This window comes from Dendrobium catenatum, unplaced genomic scaffold (genome assembly GCF_001605985.2).
Source record: "Dendrobium catenatum unplaced genomic scaffold, ASM160598v2 original_scaffold_76759, whole genome shotgun sequence".
In the NCBI taxonomy this organism is placed as follows: domain Eukaryota; kingdom Viridiplantae; phylum Streptophyta; class Magnoliopsida; order Asparagales; family Orchidaceae; genus Dendrobium; species Dendrobium catenatum.
Genome location: NW_021395205.1, coordinates 506755 through 528941, shown reverse-complemented (window position 1 = coordinate 528941; position 22187 = coordinate 506755). Strand labels below are relative to the sequence as shown.

General features: G+C 34.4%; 1 protein-coding gene across 4 annotated transcripts in view; it reads left to right on the top strand.

Annotated features, from left to right (window-relative positions):
* LOC110095219 (activator of 90 kDa heat shock protein ATPase homolog 2) overlaps positions 1-22187 on the top strand; it is a 57160-nt gene that overhangs the window by 29099 nt on the left and 5874 nt on the right. For 2 of the 4 annotated variants that reach the window (XM_020820681.2, XM_028691855.1), the window contains 4 exons: positions 1527-1607; positions 3223-3285; positions 14560-14613; positions 14848-14925. In XM_020820681.2, coding sequence (XP_020676340.1) covers positions 3229-3285; positions 14560-14613; positions 14848-14925 — 189 coding nt within the window. In that variant the 5' untranslated portion in view covers positions 1527-1607; positions 3223-3228. Of the gene's footprint in view, positions 1-1526; positions 1608-3201; positions 3286-5338; positions 5841-14559; positions 14614-14847; positions 14926-22187 lie in introns of those variants that run through there. The other 2 variants (XM_028691856.1, XM_020820674.2) reach the window with 2 other exon arrangements.

Below are 22187 nucleotides of genomic sequence, written 5' to 3'. Positions count from 1 at the left end.
AAAGTTATAATCAAAATAAAATTGTAATAAAAAATTATGAAAAGTTATAATTAAAATAATAGAAAAATACTAAAAAGTTATAAAACATTAAAATAAAATATAAGAGAGTTAGAAACGTAATTCGCTGTAACCGTTTCTAAAGGAAAAATAGAAGATGAAAATCCGGTTTCTTACGAAATCATAATTTTATCTTCCGATTTCTTTTAAAATCACAATCAAAGTAGAAACCGGATAATGAAGATCCTGTTTTTGTAAAACTCGGAAGTTCCGTATTTGCTCCTTTTTAAATTCTTTTATTAATATGCTCCTTAAGCTAATTTTAATTTAAAATGCACTCTTTTTATAAATTTGACTCCAAATAGTTGGGATAAAATTAACGATGATGATGATGATTTTTTATTTTTTGCTGTTGAATGATATAAAATGTGAAAATCTATTTGTTTTGAGTAACATCTATCTATATTACCTTTAGTCCATCATTTCTTGGTAATTTATTTACATTATGTTTATTTATTGGTCTAATTGGTACATTTTGTATCCCTTATGTACATTAAGGCTGGCAATTTTGCCCGAAACTTACTCTAGTTTTGAGTCAATTCTAAATTGATTGGAAATAATTGTCTTGATTTAATTGAGGAATCTCAAGTTGGACATACAACTAGTATTTTTTTCTTATTTTGACCATTCTAGATTTTAAGTTGACACAAAAGCAAATCCTATCAAGTTGAAGCTAGCTCGCTGGCAATATATTTTGATTTTGAGCCAAGTTTGACTCTCTCGAACTCAACTCGAAGCCATCTTTATTGTACACACCCAAACCACACAAGTTTATTATCTAATTCCTTTTGCTACTCTCATCATTCCTCGAATGTAGTTTCTTCTCAAATTATCATTTTAGTTTTGCCACATTCCTATTTTAATCTTCTCATTTCCATTATACTAGCTTAGCTATATAAAAGTTAGTTTAGCATACAAATATAACACTTTACATGATATGGCTGAGCTTTCTATTTCCAAGGATTAATTACTGTTTGGTTATCATGAGGTTGTCTATGATTCATTAATGTAGCATTTTAATTCTATTATACGCCTTTGTGGGTGCCAGCTAGTCCAATTAATGAGGGTCTTATAATTGTTGTCAAGGTTTTAGGTTTGATTCTCGCCCCCTACAACATGATAAATTCCTACCTTGTGGAATTTTGGGTGGGCAAAAAAAAGTAATGTCATTTAGAGTTTTTGTTTTTCTTGCTAGTCATTGGCTCTTTGTGCAACTTGAACTTGGAAAGTGGTATTTGTTTATATTCTAATGTCTACTGCGATAGATCAAAATTAACGGATCATCATATCTCCATATGCATTAAGATCGGATGAAGCAGTCTTTTAGCTCTAAGATTGACTGCCATCATTTATGCATTTCAGGCTGATTTATGTCTATTTCTGCATGGTTAAATAAAATCGGTAGATGTTTCTGACTCTCTTATGAAAAAATTTTCGAACTCAATCTAGTGTGTTGTTTGATATGTTAGCCTGAGGTGCCGCTTACTGTTGGCGGCTTGCTGCATTCATTGGGCTTAGGAAAATATTCCATCAACTTCCAGGCGGAGGAGGTAATTCTGTCTTCCTTAAACTTTAATTTCCGTTATTTCAAGTAATGTTTTGGAAGTGCTCATAATTATCTTATCTTGATAAATATTGAATTTTCACTATGAGTTTCACCAGTTATTATGCCAATACATGGTATTAAGCTTAACATTGCTTGGTTTGACCTTTCTCAACATCTGCACAATTTCTTGTTCTTTTGTTTTCCTCGTTCAAGATATTGACAAAAAGCTAAGTCTTGATTACCTATTATAAACTGTATTTAGAGTGCATAATGCATGAACAATCAACATAGGATGCAAATTTATGTATAGCCAATGTCTTGCAGGTTTGCCTCTTGAAAAGGCAAGTCGTTCTGGCTTTAGTGGATCCGCTTATGATTAGGCATCATAAAAAAATCCATATACTGGCAGCCTTTAATTACTCCATTTTAATCAGTTGTTACCATTATAATAGAGTATATTGGTATCCTTAGCATATACCACAGGCTTTCATGGCAGTAGTGGAAGAGTACTTCTCCTTCTTATTATATCTGCAAATAAAAAACATGATTTTTAGAGCAGCAATTGTACTCTTTCCTATCACCCTATTTTAATTTTCTTCTGTTAGATGGTTCCGTATTAATTCTGCGCTTTCTCCTGATGTAATGGAACTTTTATTCGGTCCAGTGAACGTGCGCTCCTCTACGTTCGGCCACCAATGTATACGCGCCACGTAGCTTGACGAAAAGTCGCCGACCCGACCCGCTTTATTTTGGGTTGTAGCACGTGTGGATTTTGAGTTTCACCCATTTAAAAAAAAATTTAACACGGGTTTGGATCGGGTCTTCGGGCTGCTACGTGGCATTATAATATTGGTGGGCCGAACCTAAAGGAACATTCGGTTGGAGGACGTAATAATTGGCACGTTAGTACAGTTTCATTTGTGATTTCTGTCATTTCTTTTTGTTTGACGGTTTAACCTTGAGGAGTCTCTTAAATTTGTGAAGTAGATGCTGTTGAAAGTATCACGAATGTTTAACTGCACTATATTATCATGTTAAATATCAACAATTTAAATGGGCGAAACCATTTCTTCCAATGATTTCTTTATAATTTTTTTGACCCAACCAAAAAGTATAATAAAATTAAGTATTGCAAAGTTGAGGATGCTTAGGTGGATGAATGAATTTACATTTAGAGATAAAATGCAAAATGATTATATACGTGAAAATGTTGGAGTAGCTCTAGTGGCAAATAAAATTAGAGAGAATCGCCTTAGATAGTTTGGTCACATAAAATGTCGGCTTTTCAATGATCCGGTTAGGAGAGTTGATGTATTATATTTGACCTATGTTAAGAAAGGTAGAGATGGATCTATAAGAATTTGGCTAGGTATTTGAAATGAATTTTTTTTTATTAGGTTTAAATGAGAATTTGACTCTTAATATGACACATTGGAGAAAAAAGATTTATGTAGCTGACCCCACGTAGTGAGATAAAGGTTTGATATTATTGTATCATTATACCAGGTTTTTTTTTCTAGATTGTTCCTTGTCTTTCATGTCTATGTATGACGACTTGAGCTTCCTTTGCAAGATCTGCTTAATTGTTTGAGATTTACGGTTTTGGCTTCTGTTGGCAGATTGACATGGCAGCGCTAAGGCAAATGGGAGACAGTGACCTGAAAGAGTTGGGGACACCCATGGTACCTTGTTGTTTCTTACTTTAGTTGGTTTTCAGAAATCTATTTTTGTTTTATTGATGCCGTCCTTTGTTGAATTGCTTGCTACTATGAAAGTTATCTACCTTTGGGCTTTAACTTATTTCGCTAGCTTGTTGCTTTAGCTTTATTTAACTCTTTGTTTTATTTTCTATGAAACTAGTTGAACTCTTTTTCATATCCAAAGATGTGATAACTATGTTTTTCTTTGTTCGGTTAATTACAATGCCTCCTAAACTTTATGATATCCTTACCAAGCTGTGACTGTAATAACTTGCTAATCTAAATTAGAGAAAAAAATCAACTTTCACTTTAGTGGGTGTGATATTAATGACTTCCTGTCAAGATTACTGCAATATGTATTACTGCAATATGTACTAAAAATAAAATTTTTTATCAAAAAGCTGCTTAAAAAATAATAATAAAACTGTCACAAATGAAACCTTAGAAATGATTATATTAGAGGTCGTGGCAGTGGCATCTAAGACAATGTAGGTTGGTAAAATTGATGAGTATTAGGAATGAAAATGCTGAAACCAAATGTAAGATGAAAGGTAATAGTGCAAAAAATATTTCAGAATAGATTTAATGCTTCATGCAATGCCCAATCTTATTGAATAGCTGTAAAACTGGAAAAATTGCTAGTGGTTAGACATGCCATGTATTTTTGCTTGCTAGTTTAAACTCATTTTGTATTCTATTTGGCTTTTGCTTTATATTCTTGTGCTCTCCTTTATATATTTATATATTTGAAGCTTTTTCTTATTGACTTGAAAGGTTACAAAAATTCCCTGGAGGGACCTAGTATGTCTTTCTTATTGTTTCTTAAAGCAACTTCTTTATACTAAGAAGTTTTAAGAAGCAGAAAGAAAGTCGTCCCAAACGAAGTTTAAGGCTTTATTTGGGGCGGCTTTCTTATTGCTTCTTAAAGTGGCTTTCTAGTATAATTTTTTTAATTTTTTTTATTAGAAAGCATCTTTAAAAAGTAGGAATAAAACTGCCTCAAACGAAACCTAAGTATATAGAAAACAGCTTTTTAGGAAGCTCAAGTGCTTGATTATTTAGGTCAAAAGTTTTTTATGCCAATATTATTAAATAATTTTTAAATGTATGGAAGTAGATAATTATTGGGATTAACGATTACACAATGATCCTTAACAATCTTTTTAATATTATTATAGGGATTTGTAACATCGAAGTAAGTTTCTTAGTGAGTAAATCAAAAGATAATTGACATATATTTGGGCTTTCACGAATCTTTATGCAAACTCTTAAAACTTTAAACTTAAAAAAAAATAATTGGATTTTATGTCGATAAGAAAGTTTCTCCTCAATCGCCTAAAATACAATATGGTCTATATTTTATAAAATTGAAATGTAGAATTCAGCAAAATATATCAATTTTATTTATGAAAAATTGAGAATGAATTAAATTGATATAAGTATGTCATATATTAAAGTAATTTAATTTTTAATTTATTGAATTTGTTATTGAGATCCTGAAGTTCTATTTCTAATGAAGTGGTATTTCTATTGCAAGGCAAAAATAATTTTACTATTAATGTAAATTTATAATTGTTTCATCATATCATTTTATGCATTGTTTGAGATAATTTTCTTTCTGTTTTTTGAAATGGCTTTCTAATATAAAATTTTTACTTCAATATCTTTTTGTATTAGAAAATTGTTTAAAAAATAATAAAAAAGTTGTCACAAGCAAAATTATTGGCTAAGTTTGGGATGACTTTCTTGCTTCTTGCAAAGTATTATTTTACTAAAAATAATAATAAAAAAACTATCTCAAAGAAAATAAGTATTCAAATTTAAAAATAAAAGTTGGCAGTCGAGTGCTATTTAAAAATAAAGCTCAAAATATCTACTGTGAAAGTTTTAAAGTTAATTTGAGTCATTTAAAAAAAATAAATATAGAAAAATAAAAAAAAATACTCTAAATAAGTATTCAAAATTTAATATTATTTACTTACAAATATAATAATTTGATGAAATGTATTTAAATCCACAATTAATAAATATAATTATAGCGCGCATCCGTCAAACCGAACCATCCAGAGACAACCAGGCCGTTCTTGACCAGTCGCCGCCGACTCTACTTTCCTCAGATCGACAGAGGAACGCTTTAGTTTGCCACAGGCGGTAACAAGGAACAAGGAGAGCTTTCCAGTTTTTCCAGCAAACCTCAAAACCCCTCCTCCTCCTCTCGATCTCCGGCAGCCAAGTTATACTTCCCCTTACTCCGTTCTTTCTGTTTTGATTCTTGAGCTCAAGAAGGGATCATCCTCGTCGTTTCCTAGATTTGATTCTTCACTGGGATTTCACTTTGTACTGTGGCGGATCAACGAAAAGAAGAAAGTGGGATTGGGTTGATGGAGGGCGGGGTAGCGGAGAAGCAGTCCTCGTATACGTATTGGGTGAGGGAGACGAAGGACGACGCGGCGCCGCTGCCTGTGCCTCGGAAGCTTACCCCGGAGGACATCTCTAAGCAATCCCAGCCTGTGTCGCTGGGATCCGTATGGAATCAGGTTAGCTGCCTGACACGTTTCGATAGCTGCTTTTGGGTTACTCAATAACTGATGATAGTTACGCCTCGTTCAGCTCCATTTCTGCTTCATGATTTCCATTTCCCTCAATCATTTCGGATGTTTCTTTAACTGCATCCCTGCCGCAACCTACGCGGCCGGCGTCCTCGTCCTCGGTGACGCCAACCTCGTCTTCCTGCCCCACTTAAACTACACTCCCCTATTCGAAATCTCACTTAGTCTATTGTGTTCAGCTCGAAGGCATCCGCGTTGCCGGCGACCTGCTTCCCATCCCAAAATCCGTGCTCGTATCAGAACACACTGGCGCCAGACAAACCATCGTCGACTCCGGCACGCAGTTCACGTCCCTACTCGGCGGCCCTGCTTACTCCGCGCTATAAGCCAAATTTTTAAGACGGACAAAGAGGTAAGGGTTGCTGAAGGAATTGGCTCTACCCGTATTCTTCCTGGCCGAAATCCATGCAGAACACTGAAAGTTTTGGTTCAGTTCTCTCGACGCCAACACAACACGGCTCGTTCCTCTCGCACAGCTCAGTCTCGGTGCCACGTGCAACTTTTTATTCGCGTAAGCTCATAGTTTTTTTAGTATTATAAATAGAACCGAGACAACTTAGAAATAATAGGTCCAAAGAATTATCAAAGGAGAGTCTTCAAAAATTTCGTGTAGATTCTGCTTACATGCTTGCTGTAGTGAAGCGAATATCACTTGAGCGACGAATTGATAAAATCCAGCAAGAAATATTCTAGATATGATACATTTTTACTTGGATAAATACAATTTGATTTTATGTGCTTTTATTGTCTTTTATTTATACCTTTTTATTCTGTATTTTATAATTGTGAGTCATTTTTTATTGTTGTTCAAACTTTATCTATTGTCATCTGCACTTATCATTAGAAAAAAACATGTTGATAATTGTGAATTTACTCGTAATATATCCTCTTTGGTGGATACACTGTAGTTTGTTAAAAGAGAGATCAATCAACATTAAATTTTAGTTCGAAGTCAATTTTAAACTGCCATACATATATTGAGCTAACTTTCCACTGCAAGGTGACTAGTTTTTGTTCATGTTAGTAAAATAATGAGTTTGCATATCTTAATTTAGTTAATCAATTGCTAATTTTTTGTTTAAAATCTCATTAGATATATCTGCTTCATCAGAAGCCACTAAAATCTCTCGTATAGAGCTAAAAGGTATACTCTGTCTTGTGTGCCATAAAAATTTCAAAAGAGCAAAGATGCTCAAAGATGTTGAGGATATGGAAAAATATTATAAAAGTCATAAAAAATAGTTAAAGTACCGATATGACAAGTTTGATAACTGTTTTTTGTAAGAGGCGGAATTGTTAATTCACAAACTCGAAGCAGATCATAAAATTAAGGTCTCGTCTGATTAGACTTTATGGCAGTTGCCAATCTATTGATGTGTTTATTGATTGGCAACTGCCATAAAGTCTAATCAGACGAGGCCTTAATTTTATGATCTGCTTTGAGTTTGTAAATTAACAGTTCCGCCTCTTGCAAAAAACAGTTACCACACTTGTCGCAGCGGTACTTTAACTGCTTTTTATGGCTTTTATAGTACTTTTATATATCCTCAACATATTTGAGCCTCTTTGCTCTTTTAAAATCTTCATGGCACATGAGACACAATATACCTTTTGGCTCTATAAGAAGAATTTTAGTGGTCTATGATGATGCAGACATATCTAATGGGATTTAAAAAAAATTAACAATTGATTAACTAAATTAAGATATGCAAACTCATTATTTCACTAACCTGAACAAAAACTAATATTTTTTCAGTGGAAAGTTAGTTCGATATATATAGGTCAGTTTAAAACTTATTATCAGAATTAAGACTCAAATTAACTTCGAACTAAAATTTAATGTTGATTGATCTCTCTTTTAACAAACTACAGTATATCCACCAAAGAAGATATGTTACGAGTAAATCCACAATTATCTACAATTTTTTTAAATGATAAGTGCAGAGGACAACAGATATAGTTTGAACAACAATAAAAAATGACCCACAACTATAAAGTACAGAGTAAACAGGCATAAATGAAAAATAATAAAAGTGCATTAAATCACATTGTATTTATCCAAGTAAAAATGTATCATACATGAGATATTTTTTGCTAGATTTTATCAATTCGTCGAGCAAGTGATATTCGCTTCACTACAGCAGACATGTAAGCTGAATCTACACGAAATTCTTGAAGACTCTCATTTGATAATTCTTTAGACCTGTTATTTCTAAGTTGCATCGGTTCTATTTATAGTATTAAAAAAACTATGAGCTTACGCGAACAAAAAGTTGTACGTGGCACCGAGACTGAGCTGTGCGGGAGGAATGAGCCGTGTGATGTTGGCGTCGAGAGAACTGCACCAAAACTTTCAGCGTTCTGCATGTATTTCGGCCAGGAAAGATACGGGTAGGGCCAATTCCTTCAGCAACCCTTATCTCTTTGTCCGCTTTAAAAATTTGGTTTATAGCGCGGAGTAAGTAGGGCTGCTGAGTAGGGACGTGAACTGCGTGCCGGAGTCGACGATGGTTTGTCCGGCACCATTGCGTTCCGGTACGAGCATGGATTTTGGGATGGGAAGCAGGTCGCCGGCGACGCGGATGCCTTCGAGCTAAACACAATAGGCTAAGTGAGATTTTCACGTATATACTTATTTTGCATTTTGTCTCTAAATGTAAAGCCACTCATCCACCTGAGCATCCTCAACTTTGCAATACTAAATTTTAAGATACTTTTTGGTTGGGTCAAAAAATTATAATGAAATCATTGGATGAAATGGTTTAGCACATTTAAATTGTTGATATTTAACATACGATATAGTGCAGTTAAACATTCGTGATACTTTCAACAGCATCTATTTCAAAAAATCACAAAAGAAACTGTACTAACGCGACATTACATCAGGATAAAGTGCAAAATTAATATGGAACCTTCTAACAAAAGAAAATCAAAATAGGGTGATAGGAAATAGTACAATTGCCGCTCTAAAAATCATGTTTTTTATTTGCAGTCATAGTAAGAAGGAGAAGTGCACTTCCACTACTGCCGGAAAGCCCGTAGTATATGCTAAGGATACCAATCTACTCTATATTAATGGTAACAAGTGATTAAAAAGGGGTAATTAAAGGCTGCCACCTCTCTTGATTGAATTACTTACCATATGTATAGATTTAAGAAGCAAAGTTGAAACCTATGGGATGAATCCCATTTTCACTTTTTTATCATATTTTACTATAAGGAAAATAAATGATCCACCAATATCTTACACGTTTAGGAGAATAAGCAAGCAAAAAATATACTAAGCATCGTTCAAACTCCTAAAATGACAAGATGATGTCTTCCATACCAATACAATAGAAAGATACTTTTCACATACATAACGTGCACATCCATTCTCAATAGAACACCAAAACATTATATCTAACTATTCAATCTGTCTATTGTAAATATATATGTAGGCCACTAACTTTACAAATAGATTCAAGTTTGGACGGCCATCCATAGATCCATGCATCTTTGTGATTGAAGCTTTTACACGGTTCTTACTCTCTTATTCATCTAACTTCCATGAACGATCAAAGGCTATTCATGAATGTCTTTTCATTCTAAAAAATGTCTCGTTCTAGTCTCATGGCTTTGGAACTTCCCCTTAGATTCATATATGAAAGTTTATATGGCCATGAAAATTAGGTTAAAAACATCATATTTTGAATGATACCCTGCCTTTGGAGTGGAATATATGATTATATTCTTTATATCTTAGTTTGCTCTTTCCATTCATAAATCTTCAAACCCTTAGCAACACTATAACATAATGTATACAAGTACTTTAGATTTTCAATAGTGTTTAATCCAACTCCAGAGAGATCTCATGGTATATCTCATTCAAGAGAAGGTTTAACGGCAGAAGCTAGCAAAATTCTCCAAGCCAATATGGAAATTTTTATGATGCCTAATCATAAGCGGATCCACTAAAGCCAGTATATCAAGATAAGATAATCATGAGCACTTCCAAAACATTACTTGAAATAACATAAATTAAAGTTTAAGGAAGATAGAATTACCTCCTCCGCCTGGAAGTTGATGGAATATTTTCCTAAGCCCAATGAATGCAGCAAGCCGCCAACAGTAAGCTTCACCTCAGGCTAACATATCATAACAACACACAAGAGTGAGTTTAAAAAAATATTCAGATGAGAATCAGGAACATCTGCCGATTTTATTTAACCATGCAGAAATAGACAGAAATCAGCCTGAAATGTAAATGACGGCAGTCAAACTTAGAGCTAAAAAGACTGCATCATCCGATCTTAATGCATACGGAGATATGATTATCTGGTAATTTTGATCTTTCGCAGTAGACATTAGAATATAAACAAATACCACTGTCACAGTTCAAGTTGCACAAGGGGCCAATGACTAGCAAGAAAAACAAAAACTCTAAATGACATTACTTTTTTGCCCACTTAAAATTCCTCAAGGTAGGAATTTATCATGTTGTAGGGGGCGAGAATCAAACCTAAAACCTTGACAACAATTATAAGACCCTCATTAATTGGACTAGCTGACACTCACAAAGCCATATAATTGAATTAAAAAGCCACATTAATTGAATCATAAACAACCTCATGATAACCAAAAAACAATTATGATGTAGGACTATATGCTTTAAAATGATGAAATAAGAATTTGCACGATTTCTTGAATTAAGCATGTAAGATTACCACTATTAGCAATCAAAACGACGATAAAAAACAAAAGAGGGGGGCCTACGTTTAGGCTAAGCCACATACCAAACACTTGGAGATTCAAAACAAGTAGAAATTCAATAACATGCAAAATAAATAGCTTTCAACAAAATCCCTAATATAACATTTAGAGTAGAAGCATAGAAAGTGTATTTAATCCTACGTTTACTAAGCTTTGGCAATGGCGAAACGAAATCCTACGTTTCCGTAGCTCCCTTGAAGGTTCAACTTTGTCGAACCCGGTAACAAGTAATCAAGATGTTGAAGACGATCGTCGTTGCTCCCTTGAAGACTACTCTTGAGAGGCAGAAGACTATCTTGAGAAGTCAAGATGGAAAGAGGGATGAAGGTGGTTTTTTGTCTGGTGCTCTAGATCCTTTCTTCTTATTACTCAATAAAGACCTTCATAGTACTAATGTAGAAGCTCATGCACTTTTCCATGCAAATCTTATTGTAAACATCAATGTAAAGATATTTGCATAAATGGTCAGTTTAGTTCATTTAGCAATGCTCTAGATGACGTGTTATTTAGATAACAATATTTTGCTTTAAATTCAATGAGTTTGATTTAATGCTATCTTAAATATTATAATGTTATAAAGATCAATGGAGATTATCATCTTCCTTTTTTGTTTCATTTATTTTAGCTCCCAAATAGTTGGCTGACAACTAAATGACATCAGAATAGGACCTAACTATCCGTCATGAAATTTTTATTAAAAGATGTTAGTGAAAAGAATTGATTTTTACTAATAACTTGCGTTATGTTGCATATGTCAGCAGATCAAATAGCCTCAAAGTGTTTTCACATAGAATATATGTAAGGACTCTCATAGTCTTAAGCAAGATCTTCAAAGATTTGTATTTGTTTTGTTAGATGTTTTCAAAACAAGGGTTGGAGGCTTTTTTTCCCCTTTAAGGTGAGCAGCGATAGAGAAATCTGCATGTTTTTATATGTTTTTGAGTGAAGCTCTCCTTTATATATATATATATATATATATATGTGCGTATGTGTGTATTTACTAAAAATGGAATTTTAGTCGGTAATATATGTGTGTGTATTTACTAAAAATGGAATTTTAGTCGGTAAAAATAAACTACACAAATTAACATGTTATGAATTAGCTATAACAGATGATAGAGTAAACCCAATCCCTTTATCTATTTTTTTTAACGTACAAGAAGAAAAACATATTGACCAAAAAATGCAATTGAATAATATACTAAAAAGTATACTCAATGTATGAAGCTCTTGCCAATGCATGACAAGGAGTTTACATACATGGCTTACACCTGAATTTATCAAGAGATGGTTTTCGTAAATCAAATCCCAGATTCATGGCCTCCAAATAACAACAATGGCAACCTAACCTTTCAATATAGACTAATACATAAAATAGCCAATCCAATATTATGACATCAACAACCAAAAAAAAAAAAAAGGTTTGCCTCTTAAAAAACAATAAGAAATTTACAAATTAAACTGGTGATTTTTACCTAGTCCATTCCTCCGGATTATGGTAATATTTCTCTCAACCGTTTGCAAAATGAGTATTGAACTCCATATCCGCCTTCTAAGAAGTTTGGCCTAGTGAACCAAGCAAGGATTGTTCTCACAAGTACAATTTTGTAAAGGCGCATCAAGAAAATTAATGGTGCACAAAAAATCATTGTAAAGAAAAATAGGAATTTGATTATGTGTGCATAGGTTTTTTAGTGATGAATTATAATATTTGATATTTAAATATTGTAAGTAATGCAAAATTAGGATTTATTATATTAAACCTGTAACTTAAAGCAAGCTCACAGATGTGTGAAAGTGCATAATTACTATGCTCAAACCTTTGATATATTGTCATATAAACCTTAAGCACTGTTAGAATTCAGTTTTTACTTTTTAATGTCATGTTTACTTTAAAAAGATTGTTTAAGAGATCATAATATTTTCATCAAGATAAAACTAAAGTTTTATGATGATAAAAAATTGAATCATATGTAGAGGATATGTTATTATTATTATTTCTTTATGTTCTTCTAATGTGTTTTTTTCACACCTTCTCTAAAAAGATTTTGTTATTTTCAAATATGCTAAATAAATCTTAGCTTACAACTACAATGCTTGAAAAAATCTAATGCCAAAAGATTAGGGCTAGATTTTTTTTTTGTTGGATGTAAGAAGAACCGGAGAAGCAAAAAGTGAGGGGAAGTAGCCACGCAGGTGTTTGGTTAGACAGATAAATGACTTCCCAATTAAATATATAATATTTTGACTTCGCCTTATAAACTTTGAAGTCATAGTTCTAGAGGTCATTAATTATGTAATTATAATCCTATTTGTATGTACAGTAACAGTGTAACACTCATACATTCATATTTAAATATAGCTATTATTTAAGATATAAAAAATTATAGTGCAATAACAATGTCAAGTCTTTATCCCACTATGTGAGGTCAAATGCATGAATTTTATTTCTCTATTGTGTTATGTTAATAGTCAAATTCTCATTTAAATTTAACCCAAAAAGGTTATTTCTAATATTTTATAGCCAAGTCTTTTTAGGTCTACCTCTATCTTTCTTAATGTTGGCAAAATCCAATACATCTATTCTCCTAATCGGGTCATTTAGAAGTGTTGACTAAAAAAATGATGATGAAAATGAATGAATCAAAATAATGAAAAGGAAAGTAGATGCGTCTCTCTATGAACCAATCAACTTGCTGTTGATCGGTCCCACTGGCAGCAGTTAATCACCAAATAATGCATTTCTTCGCTACGATAACTTCCTTTTCAACAAATCAAATCAATAAATACAGGAGAAGCAAAACAAAGGAAATTACACTCTATCTGTCATTTTGCTTCTCGTCAAATCCCGAGCCCAAGCAATCCAATCACATTTTAAGCTGCACAAGGGTTGCAAATGAACCAAGAGTTTGACGAGCTACTCATGGCTCGACTTGATAAAAGCTTGTTCATTTTCATTTGATAAGGTAAACGAACGAGCTTGAACACTTTTCTAAATACTCAATAGCTAAATAAACGAGCTTGAACAACTTGGCATTTGGTTCGCTTATGTTCATGAACAATATTGTTTAATGCACGTGAACAAGTTCATCTTGATTAAGAAGCTCAATTAGAAATATATTATAGTTTTAATATATATATATATATTAAAGTTATTTTTTTTAACTTCCCGCATCCGCCTAAAATCATGAACAGCCCGCTCTTTGAACAAATATAAGATGAATCATAGATCGTTTGCTCATGAACAAGCTCATTTGATAGCTCGAAAATACTAATTAGATATGTTCATGAACATGCTCATTTGATAGCTCAAGAATACTCATTAGATAAGTTCGTGAATGAGCTTGTTTGATAGTTTAAAAAACTTAGCTATATATGTTCACGAACATGTCAGATGTAATTGTTTGTTAGAAGGCTCGATAAGGCTCGTTTGTTAAGTTAATGAACATCTAGAAGTAGAGCTCATTTCTAACTCGATAAGGATTGTTTGTTTTAAAGCTCGATAAGAATGAAATGAATCGAACATGAACCAAACATGAACACCCATTAATTTAAATGAACCAAACATGAACACAAATAATAAAGCTTGAATCAAACTCAAACCAAACTTGAGCAAACTGATAATAAATGAAATCAAGCATGAATACGCACATACTTGGCTCAGTTCGGTTCGTTTGCAGCTCTATGCACAAGGTCTATCATTTATGGTTGCTTCTCGATGCCCAACTTATTCTATTGAATTTACTTCATTTGATTTAGACCTGGATTGGTGTCAGAACAGGTCCATGTTCATTGCATTTTCTTATGTAACTTTTAGGCATTCCACCTGTTTATCTAACTTCTAAATTGTGCTTTAACATTTTTTGGTCTTACCTGATAATCTTGCATCTTGCAGGCTGGAACTTGGGAGGAAAAAAATCTAAATTCATGGGCAAATGGTAGAATTAAGGTTTGGCGTCCAGTATGCATTGTTTTGATTAGTGATAAGAAATTTTTTTGTTTCTTAATTTCTTCTGTTAACTTATTAATTAATGTTATATCAATGACTTAAAGTAGTTCCTTTCTTGAATTGTAGGAGCTTCTTAGTTCGATGTCCTTGGAGTTTTCTAAAGGAAAAGCAGCTATTGATGAAGTTATTAATGTTATATCAATGACTTAAACTAGTTCCTTTCTTGAATTGTAGGAGCTTCTTAGTTCGATGTCCTTGGAGTTTTCTAAAGGAAAAGCAGCTATTGACGAAGTTACCAAATGTTCAGGGGATGTAAGTATGCTGTTAATGTCATAGATATTGTGCTGCACCAAATTGTAATTGTGGTAATGTTCTTAGCTTTATGCTGTCCGTTTGGAAGTTTGTGGATTGTGTGATATTTTCTCCTGGGCTGTCAGCATTTCTTAATCTAATTGAACTTTCTATGTTGTTTTTTCAAGGCTGCTTTTTATGAGATAAATAATATGACATTTTTGAAGCTATGCGATTATTCTGGCTAGATTTCGCTGCTGAGGCTACATCTTTTATACTTCATTTCTAGTAGATAGAATAATATATGATGACTGAGGTATATAAGCTTGCAATTTCATCGAAAATATTGCAATTATTTAGTTGCTTTAATTTATAACGTCATTCTTGCAACTATCTACATTCATATGAGTGCAAGCTTTGTCTTAATCCAATCCCCCTCTTCTATCTCTTAATTACTTTTGCCCCTCTCTACCAGTGGCATTCCATGATGAACTGTAGTTTTATGTTGCTTAGGAAAACATGGTCTGGTATTCTGTTTGCCTTGTAACATTTACATCATTTGCTATAGTTGGAGTTATGCTTTTTTGTTCTCTCTCCTATCCCTCATGCTTTTCTTGTCTGCATTTATGTAAAATATCAAATATCTCATCTCTTTGCTAGTTTGTATGCCCACCATATTGTGTTATCAAAATTCATGAGTTTTTCTTTAATGTTTGCTTAACTTTCTTTATATTATGGTCAACCAAACAGCTTTTCAAGTAAAGTCTTCTCTTATGCTCCTTTCATGGTAGCTCGTAGTAACCTCATGTCTGCCTATGTGCATTGTTTTTGTATGTATATGCACTTCGGATGATTTGGCTGGGTGAGGTTGGGTTATTTGGGAGATTTTTCTGTTTGATTTAAGGTGGTACTTGGTTTCTGCTTTTTAATTTGCAAATTATTGGTTTCATTTGTTGTTTTTGAATAAATTTTGGAGGTGATATTAAACTAAATCAATATCAAATATGTTTTAAAATAATTCTGAATACATATGAAGTTACCAATAGAAAAAAAAGAAGTTTTATTATGATTTATGTACAAAATAAATATTTATTTATTTGTTAAAATGTATCCGTTTTTATAATTAAAAATAAATTTGATTTTAAGTTGTTATATATATATAGGATGGAAAATGAAGTGTGGAAAAGCTGTTGGACCTGATGATATTCCAATAGAGATGTGAAAATGCTTAGGAGATGAAGGAAATTCTTGGCTTATTAAACTTTTTAATACTATTTTGAAGACTAAAAAGATGCCAGATCAGTGGAGAATGAGTGTGTTAATTCCTATTTTTAAGAATAAAGGTGATGCTGTGGGCTCCGAAAATTTCCATTTTGGATGTGTGATCCCGGCCTCTCTGCGCCATCGGTCTATTTATTTTTAAGTGTTTGTGTGACGACGACGAAAGAGAGTTTTAACGAGATTAGGTTCCGGGGGAATTTTCAGAAGGCAGATTGGGTTTTAGATAAGACACTACCCAGAGATTTCGCCCTCATTTAGTGAGGACTTTTTTATCTGAGTTCTGGTTTCCTATAGGCGCAAGCCCAGCCCTTAATAGTTAATTACCCCTCCCGGTAATAGGAGAGAACTTTTTGATTAAGGCTAGTCATAAAGTGTTATATAGGTTAAAAACTATCATATAAATGCACAATTTTAGGGTTTAAATTTGAATTTGGATGATTTGAAATTTAGAGTTTATCACCACAAATTTAAAACTGAAGTTGGGGGGAATGAAGACGAGCCCAATCAAGATCCCATGGTTCCGTCGTCCCGGGCTGTCATGATCCTTGGTCTACTTTAGTGCAGGAGGTAGTCGACCCAACCTGACAGAAGGCACCTTGTCGGCAGCCATGAGTTGCTTCGTCAAGAATACTTTGTAGACCTGAGTTGATGTTTATCTAAGGGGATTATATATGAATCCACCTTAACTAACAGAGGGTTTATGCCTATTGGATATACCCTAATGATCCATCGCTCAAGGGTTTGACGCCTTTAGGGAACATACGGGCTTTGGCCGTGATCGTAATATAATTGGTGCATTTTTGCGCAAAACCACCGATCAGAGGTCACGTGCCACGTCCCTGATTGGCAAGAGAACTATTTGAGGATGAATCGTAGTGATACACCAACATGCATTCGCTCTTTGTGAGCTGAGGTTAATTTCAAATTTATCCACCCCCGATAAACGGTTGCGGGAGGGTGGATGATTTTTAGTTTTGAGTTTTTAGATGATATATATTTTATTTCAAGAATTTAGACTTTTTGTTTGATTTGAGATTTGAAATTTGACCCTCCGGTTGAGATTTCCGATCAACACGGCCATCATCGGGGTGAAGTTAGGTTGCTTGTTATTTTTGTAGAATTTTGGGAGGCATTTTATACTTCAAGTCATGTCAACTCCGGTCTTTTTTTGGAGGAGGATGAAACTTGAATATAGACCCGCCAAGCATTCTCGAAATCGTTGGATTTGGAACTCTAGATGTGTGATATTGGAGCACATGCGGGTTATAGTATTTGACCCTGCGCAGTATTTCGGACAATTGGCATTTAAAAAATTTATTGAATTTGTCGCGAGCACATGCATGGGTAAATTTTATTTAAGGGATCATATTTAGATACATAAGGGCATTTTAAAATATTTAAAATATGATCCATTATGTGAGAGTGATTTTATTTAGGAAATGCCCAAAAATTTCATTTAAGGGCCTACGAACGCCTTCTTCCGCTTACACACATTTGCGGATTCGATGAGAATGTGTGCACAAATTTTATTAGATCTATTCGTGGTATTATCCATAACTATTGAGAGTTATCAATTTAACTTGGAAGAGAATGCATTCTTCAATCTTGGGATGAGCATCCTATACAAAGAGAAGGAATAAAATGACCCAAATGGATAGATCCACTAGTTCACTTACTTATAGTCATTATAACCCACAAGTAAACATCATAATGTTCTATGATTTCTTTCAAAGAAGTCATGATGTATTTTAGTGCATGAGAATTTTTCAGCAAAGATTTTTATAAGGGAATACAGAGAAGTCCTTCGTTGCAGAACATCAAAAGAACAGTTAAATGTCAATGCCTCTATTATTGATTATGTATTTCCTGAAAATTAGAAATGTTAGGATTATTCAATACCTATCCACATAAAGGTTATTCCACTTTAAAAGAAGATCTCAATCATATGAGATAAATTAAATACTAATTACTTTTCTAATTTGTGTGTAACCATTGATATATGATAATGAAATATTAATCCCTTTCAATATGAGAAGTTCATGATTTGTATAGTGGTTCGATGTAAGCTTGTTGTAATCTGTTGATTGTGAGAATCCCTAATGAAGTTCAATTTGATTGAATCCATTATCAAGTAAATTTTATGAATCGAATTCATATTTAGTCAATTGAATTTAAGTCAAACATTATTTGATCAAAATTTAATTTTAAATTGATTTTATATTTAAATTATTTCAAATACAATTTTCCATTTTTTTGTCCAAGTTCGTAATTGTTCAATGAAAATTTTCGGCAGCCCTCCCGGTGCCCTCCTCCACCGAGAGGAGAAATCGGGCGGCTCTGCTGAAATTCTTCTACCCGGACTAGAGGTCGACGCGTAGGGTCTTTGATTTCAAGACATCTCACCAGGCATCTATAGATCGACTGCGTGAGGTCTTCAATTTGGGAACCATCCCGGCCGGATCTAAGATGCGAGCGGCCCGGGGTCTTCAAATTTTAAAACCATCCCGGTCGACCTAAGGTACGAAGTTCGGGTCTTGCGACACCTGTTTGAAAATCATTTTTATTTCTCTCCATCTCTATCTCTCTCTTTTTTTTTTCTTTTTTTTACATATGTATATTTTATTATAACTAGATATAATATAAATTTATATATTAATATATTATACTTATAATACATAGTATTATATTAAAGATATAATAGAGAGGGAAAGAGCCATTTTCGGGCTAGGGCAGAGCCTGATCGGCAGGAGATGGGATCGGAGGAATCCGCAGCAGCTCGGGAGCAGGTGGCGGAGGGTTTGGATCGCTGGTTCCCGCTACGGAGGCGACCGGAGGCGGCGGAGGCAGCAGCGTCGGCCCGGAGTTGGGTGGCCAGAAAGGGTCGTACGCCGGGTTGGCTCGGCCGGAGGTTTGAAAAGCGGAAATTGAGTTTTCGGTGCGCTTCAATGATGCAGAGTAAAGTCTTCCCAAAACTCCTCTCTGTGCGTGAGTGTGCGTAAACGTCCGAATGAGAGGGAGCGTTGGTTTTATTTCGTGGAGTGAGGCGTGATGAGCGGATGTGTCGTTCTCGTTTGGGTATGTCGGTGGAAGAGTCTCGGTGGAGGTCTTTTTTTTTTTGTTGGAGCTGTTAACAAGTCAACAGATTGCACAAAGAGTGTGCGAATTATAGAGGAATTAAGTTAATGTTGTCATATTTAAAACTATGGGAGCGAGTTATGGAGATAGGTTTGAGGCGTGAACTAATGTTTCTGCAAAAATCAATTTGGATTCATGCCGGATAGGTCTACTATGGAGCATACATTATTGAGAGTTTTGATGGAGAATTAAAAGAATAAGGAGGATTACAATGATATTTATTACTTTAGAAGAAAGGCAATATGATAAAGTTCCAAGATAAGTGCATGGAGAGTTCTTGAAAAGAAAGGAGTTAATATGCTTTATTCAAGATAATTAAAGATATGTATGTCAGAGCTATACTTGTGGTTCAAACACAAAGGTGGTTTGACCAAGTTATTTTTCTTTTCGGTTTGATTTACATCAAGGATCAGCTTAGTCCATATCTTTATGCTTTAGTCTGGATGTTCTCACTAGACATTTACAAGAGGATGTACCTTGGTGCATGCTTTTTGCTTGATGATATTCTTCTTGTTGATAAGACTCAGAAGGGAGTTGAAGGTAAAAACTTTATTATGGAGGTTAACTTTTGAGTCTAAAGGTTTTCGCCGTGTGAGTAGATCAAACTGAATATAGGAGTGTAATTTTAGTTGGAAATAGACCTAGTGAGCGGGATTGTACTTTGGGGCGATCAAACCATTAATAAGAGTACACGTTTTAGATATTCTTGGATCTATTGTTCAGAGTGATGTGAATTGATGGGGTATGTATTAGCTAGAATTCAAGTTGGATAGGTTGACAGTGGAGGAATGCATCGGGTTATGTTGTGCGATAAAAAGTCTCACATCAAACTTAAGGAAATATTTATATAGATGTGTGAGATTTAGCAGTGCTTTAATGGTGCGAGAATGTTGGCCATTAAAAGAAACATAATACTAAGTTTAAGGTATGCACGAGATGAGAGATGCTTAGGGTGGGATGAGTGGCTTGACCCTTAGAGATAGGATACGAAATGAGCATATACGTGAAAAAGGTTGGGAGTACTCCAGGAAGATAGAGAAGTTGCTTATGATGGTTTTTGGTCCATTAAACCAGGGGCCTTCCGATGACACGATTAGGTAAGTTGAGGTATTAGATTTGCTTATGTTAAGAAAGATAGAGGTAGACCTAAAAAGATTGGTTAGTAAAAATATTAGAAATGATATTTCTTTATTAGATTTAGATGAGAATTGACTTTGTAACGCGGACAATGGCGAAAGAAGGATTGATTAAGCCGACCCAACGTAGTGGGAATCAAAGGCTTGATGTTGATGTTGATGTGAAATATATATATATATATAATAAATAATTATAATAATTAATATAAATAATATATATGGGTTTCGAAAATTTTTGTGCCCTGGGCTCTTAACGTGCATTTTTATTTGACGGATGAGGAGAGGTTACTAGATTTAAGTTCCGGGTGATATTTTTTGAAGGCAGATGTGGGTTTTTGATAGACCATTACCTAGATTATCGCCCATCATGCTTTGCGAGGACTTTTATGATCTCTGACTTCTGGTTTCCTATAGGCGCCAAGGCCATTATAGTTAAGTTATCCCTCCGATAACGAGAGAGACTTTCGATTAATGCTAAGTATATAAACTGAGTACCCAAAATATAGTAAGCAGAAATTTGTGATTTTAAAAATGATTTTTAGGAATTTTTTAGATTTGAATTTATCAAATGTGGGGCTCCGAAATTTCGGCTCCCGGCCTCCGCTCGTTTTTCTTATTCGGCGAGGGTAGTTTTTAAAACGAACTAAGTTCGAGGTAAATTTTGGAGAAGAGATGGGTTTATAGATAAGAACACTACCCAGAGATTTCACCGCTCATTTTTGCGAGGACTTTTTAATGATTCTGAGTTCTGGTTTCCTATAGGTCGCAAGCCCCTGATAGTTAATTACGCCCTCCGCTAAACGAGAAGAGAACTTTCGATTAAGACTGTCGTCAATCAAGAATAGCAGTGAGTATACGTGTTATCTGGCATAAGTAGCAGCACGGGTAATTGAAGATTTTGGAAATTGGATTTAGATTTGGGAATTTGGAATGTATTGAAAAGTTTGATATTAAAATAGAAATTTCACCATCGTGCACTTTAAAGGCGGATGGTGGGGAATGGATGATAGACCCGATGCAAGATCCCATGGTTCCGTCGTCCCGGGTCATCGTGGGTCCCTGGTTTTACTTAGTCAGAGGAGGTTAGTGACCCAACCTGACAGGAAGGATCCTTTGTCGGCAGCCATGGGTTGCTTCGTCAAAGGACTTGTAAACGGGTGGATGTTTTTCTAAGGGGACAAATTTGAATCCACCTTAGCTGACAAGAGGGCTTTGTTGCCTATCGATCATATCCTATTGATTCAATATCTCAAGGATTTGATGTCAATAAGGAACGCATTGGCTCTGGCCATAAACCGTATTGTGGTGCCCCATTTGGGCGCAAAACCACTGCGGTTCAGAGGCCCCGGGTCGTCATAACCGTTTATCCTGCGGTGCCATTGGCGGCAGAACCGCCGATTAGAGGACACAATACACGTCTTTACTGGCAGGAGATTGTTTGAGAATGGATCCTTCCAGTAAATATTTTCCGACTAGGCATTTTAGCTCTTTTTGTGAGCAAAAGTAAATTTTGATTTGTCCACCTCGGCAAAACTGGTTGGCGGAGGGTGGATTTTGATTTTGCTTTCGAGTACGTTGATGGATTGAATTTCATTTTTAAATATATGGAATTTGGCTTTTTGTGAGCTTTGGATTTTGGGGATTTTGAGTACTTGGTATGAACATTTGGGATTTTTGGGTGGAGCCTTGGATTTTGAAAATGGACTTTTGGGAGACATTTAAAAAGTATAT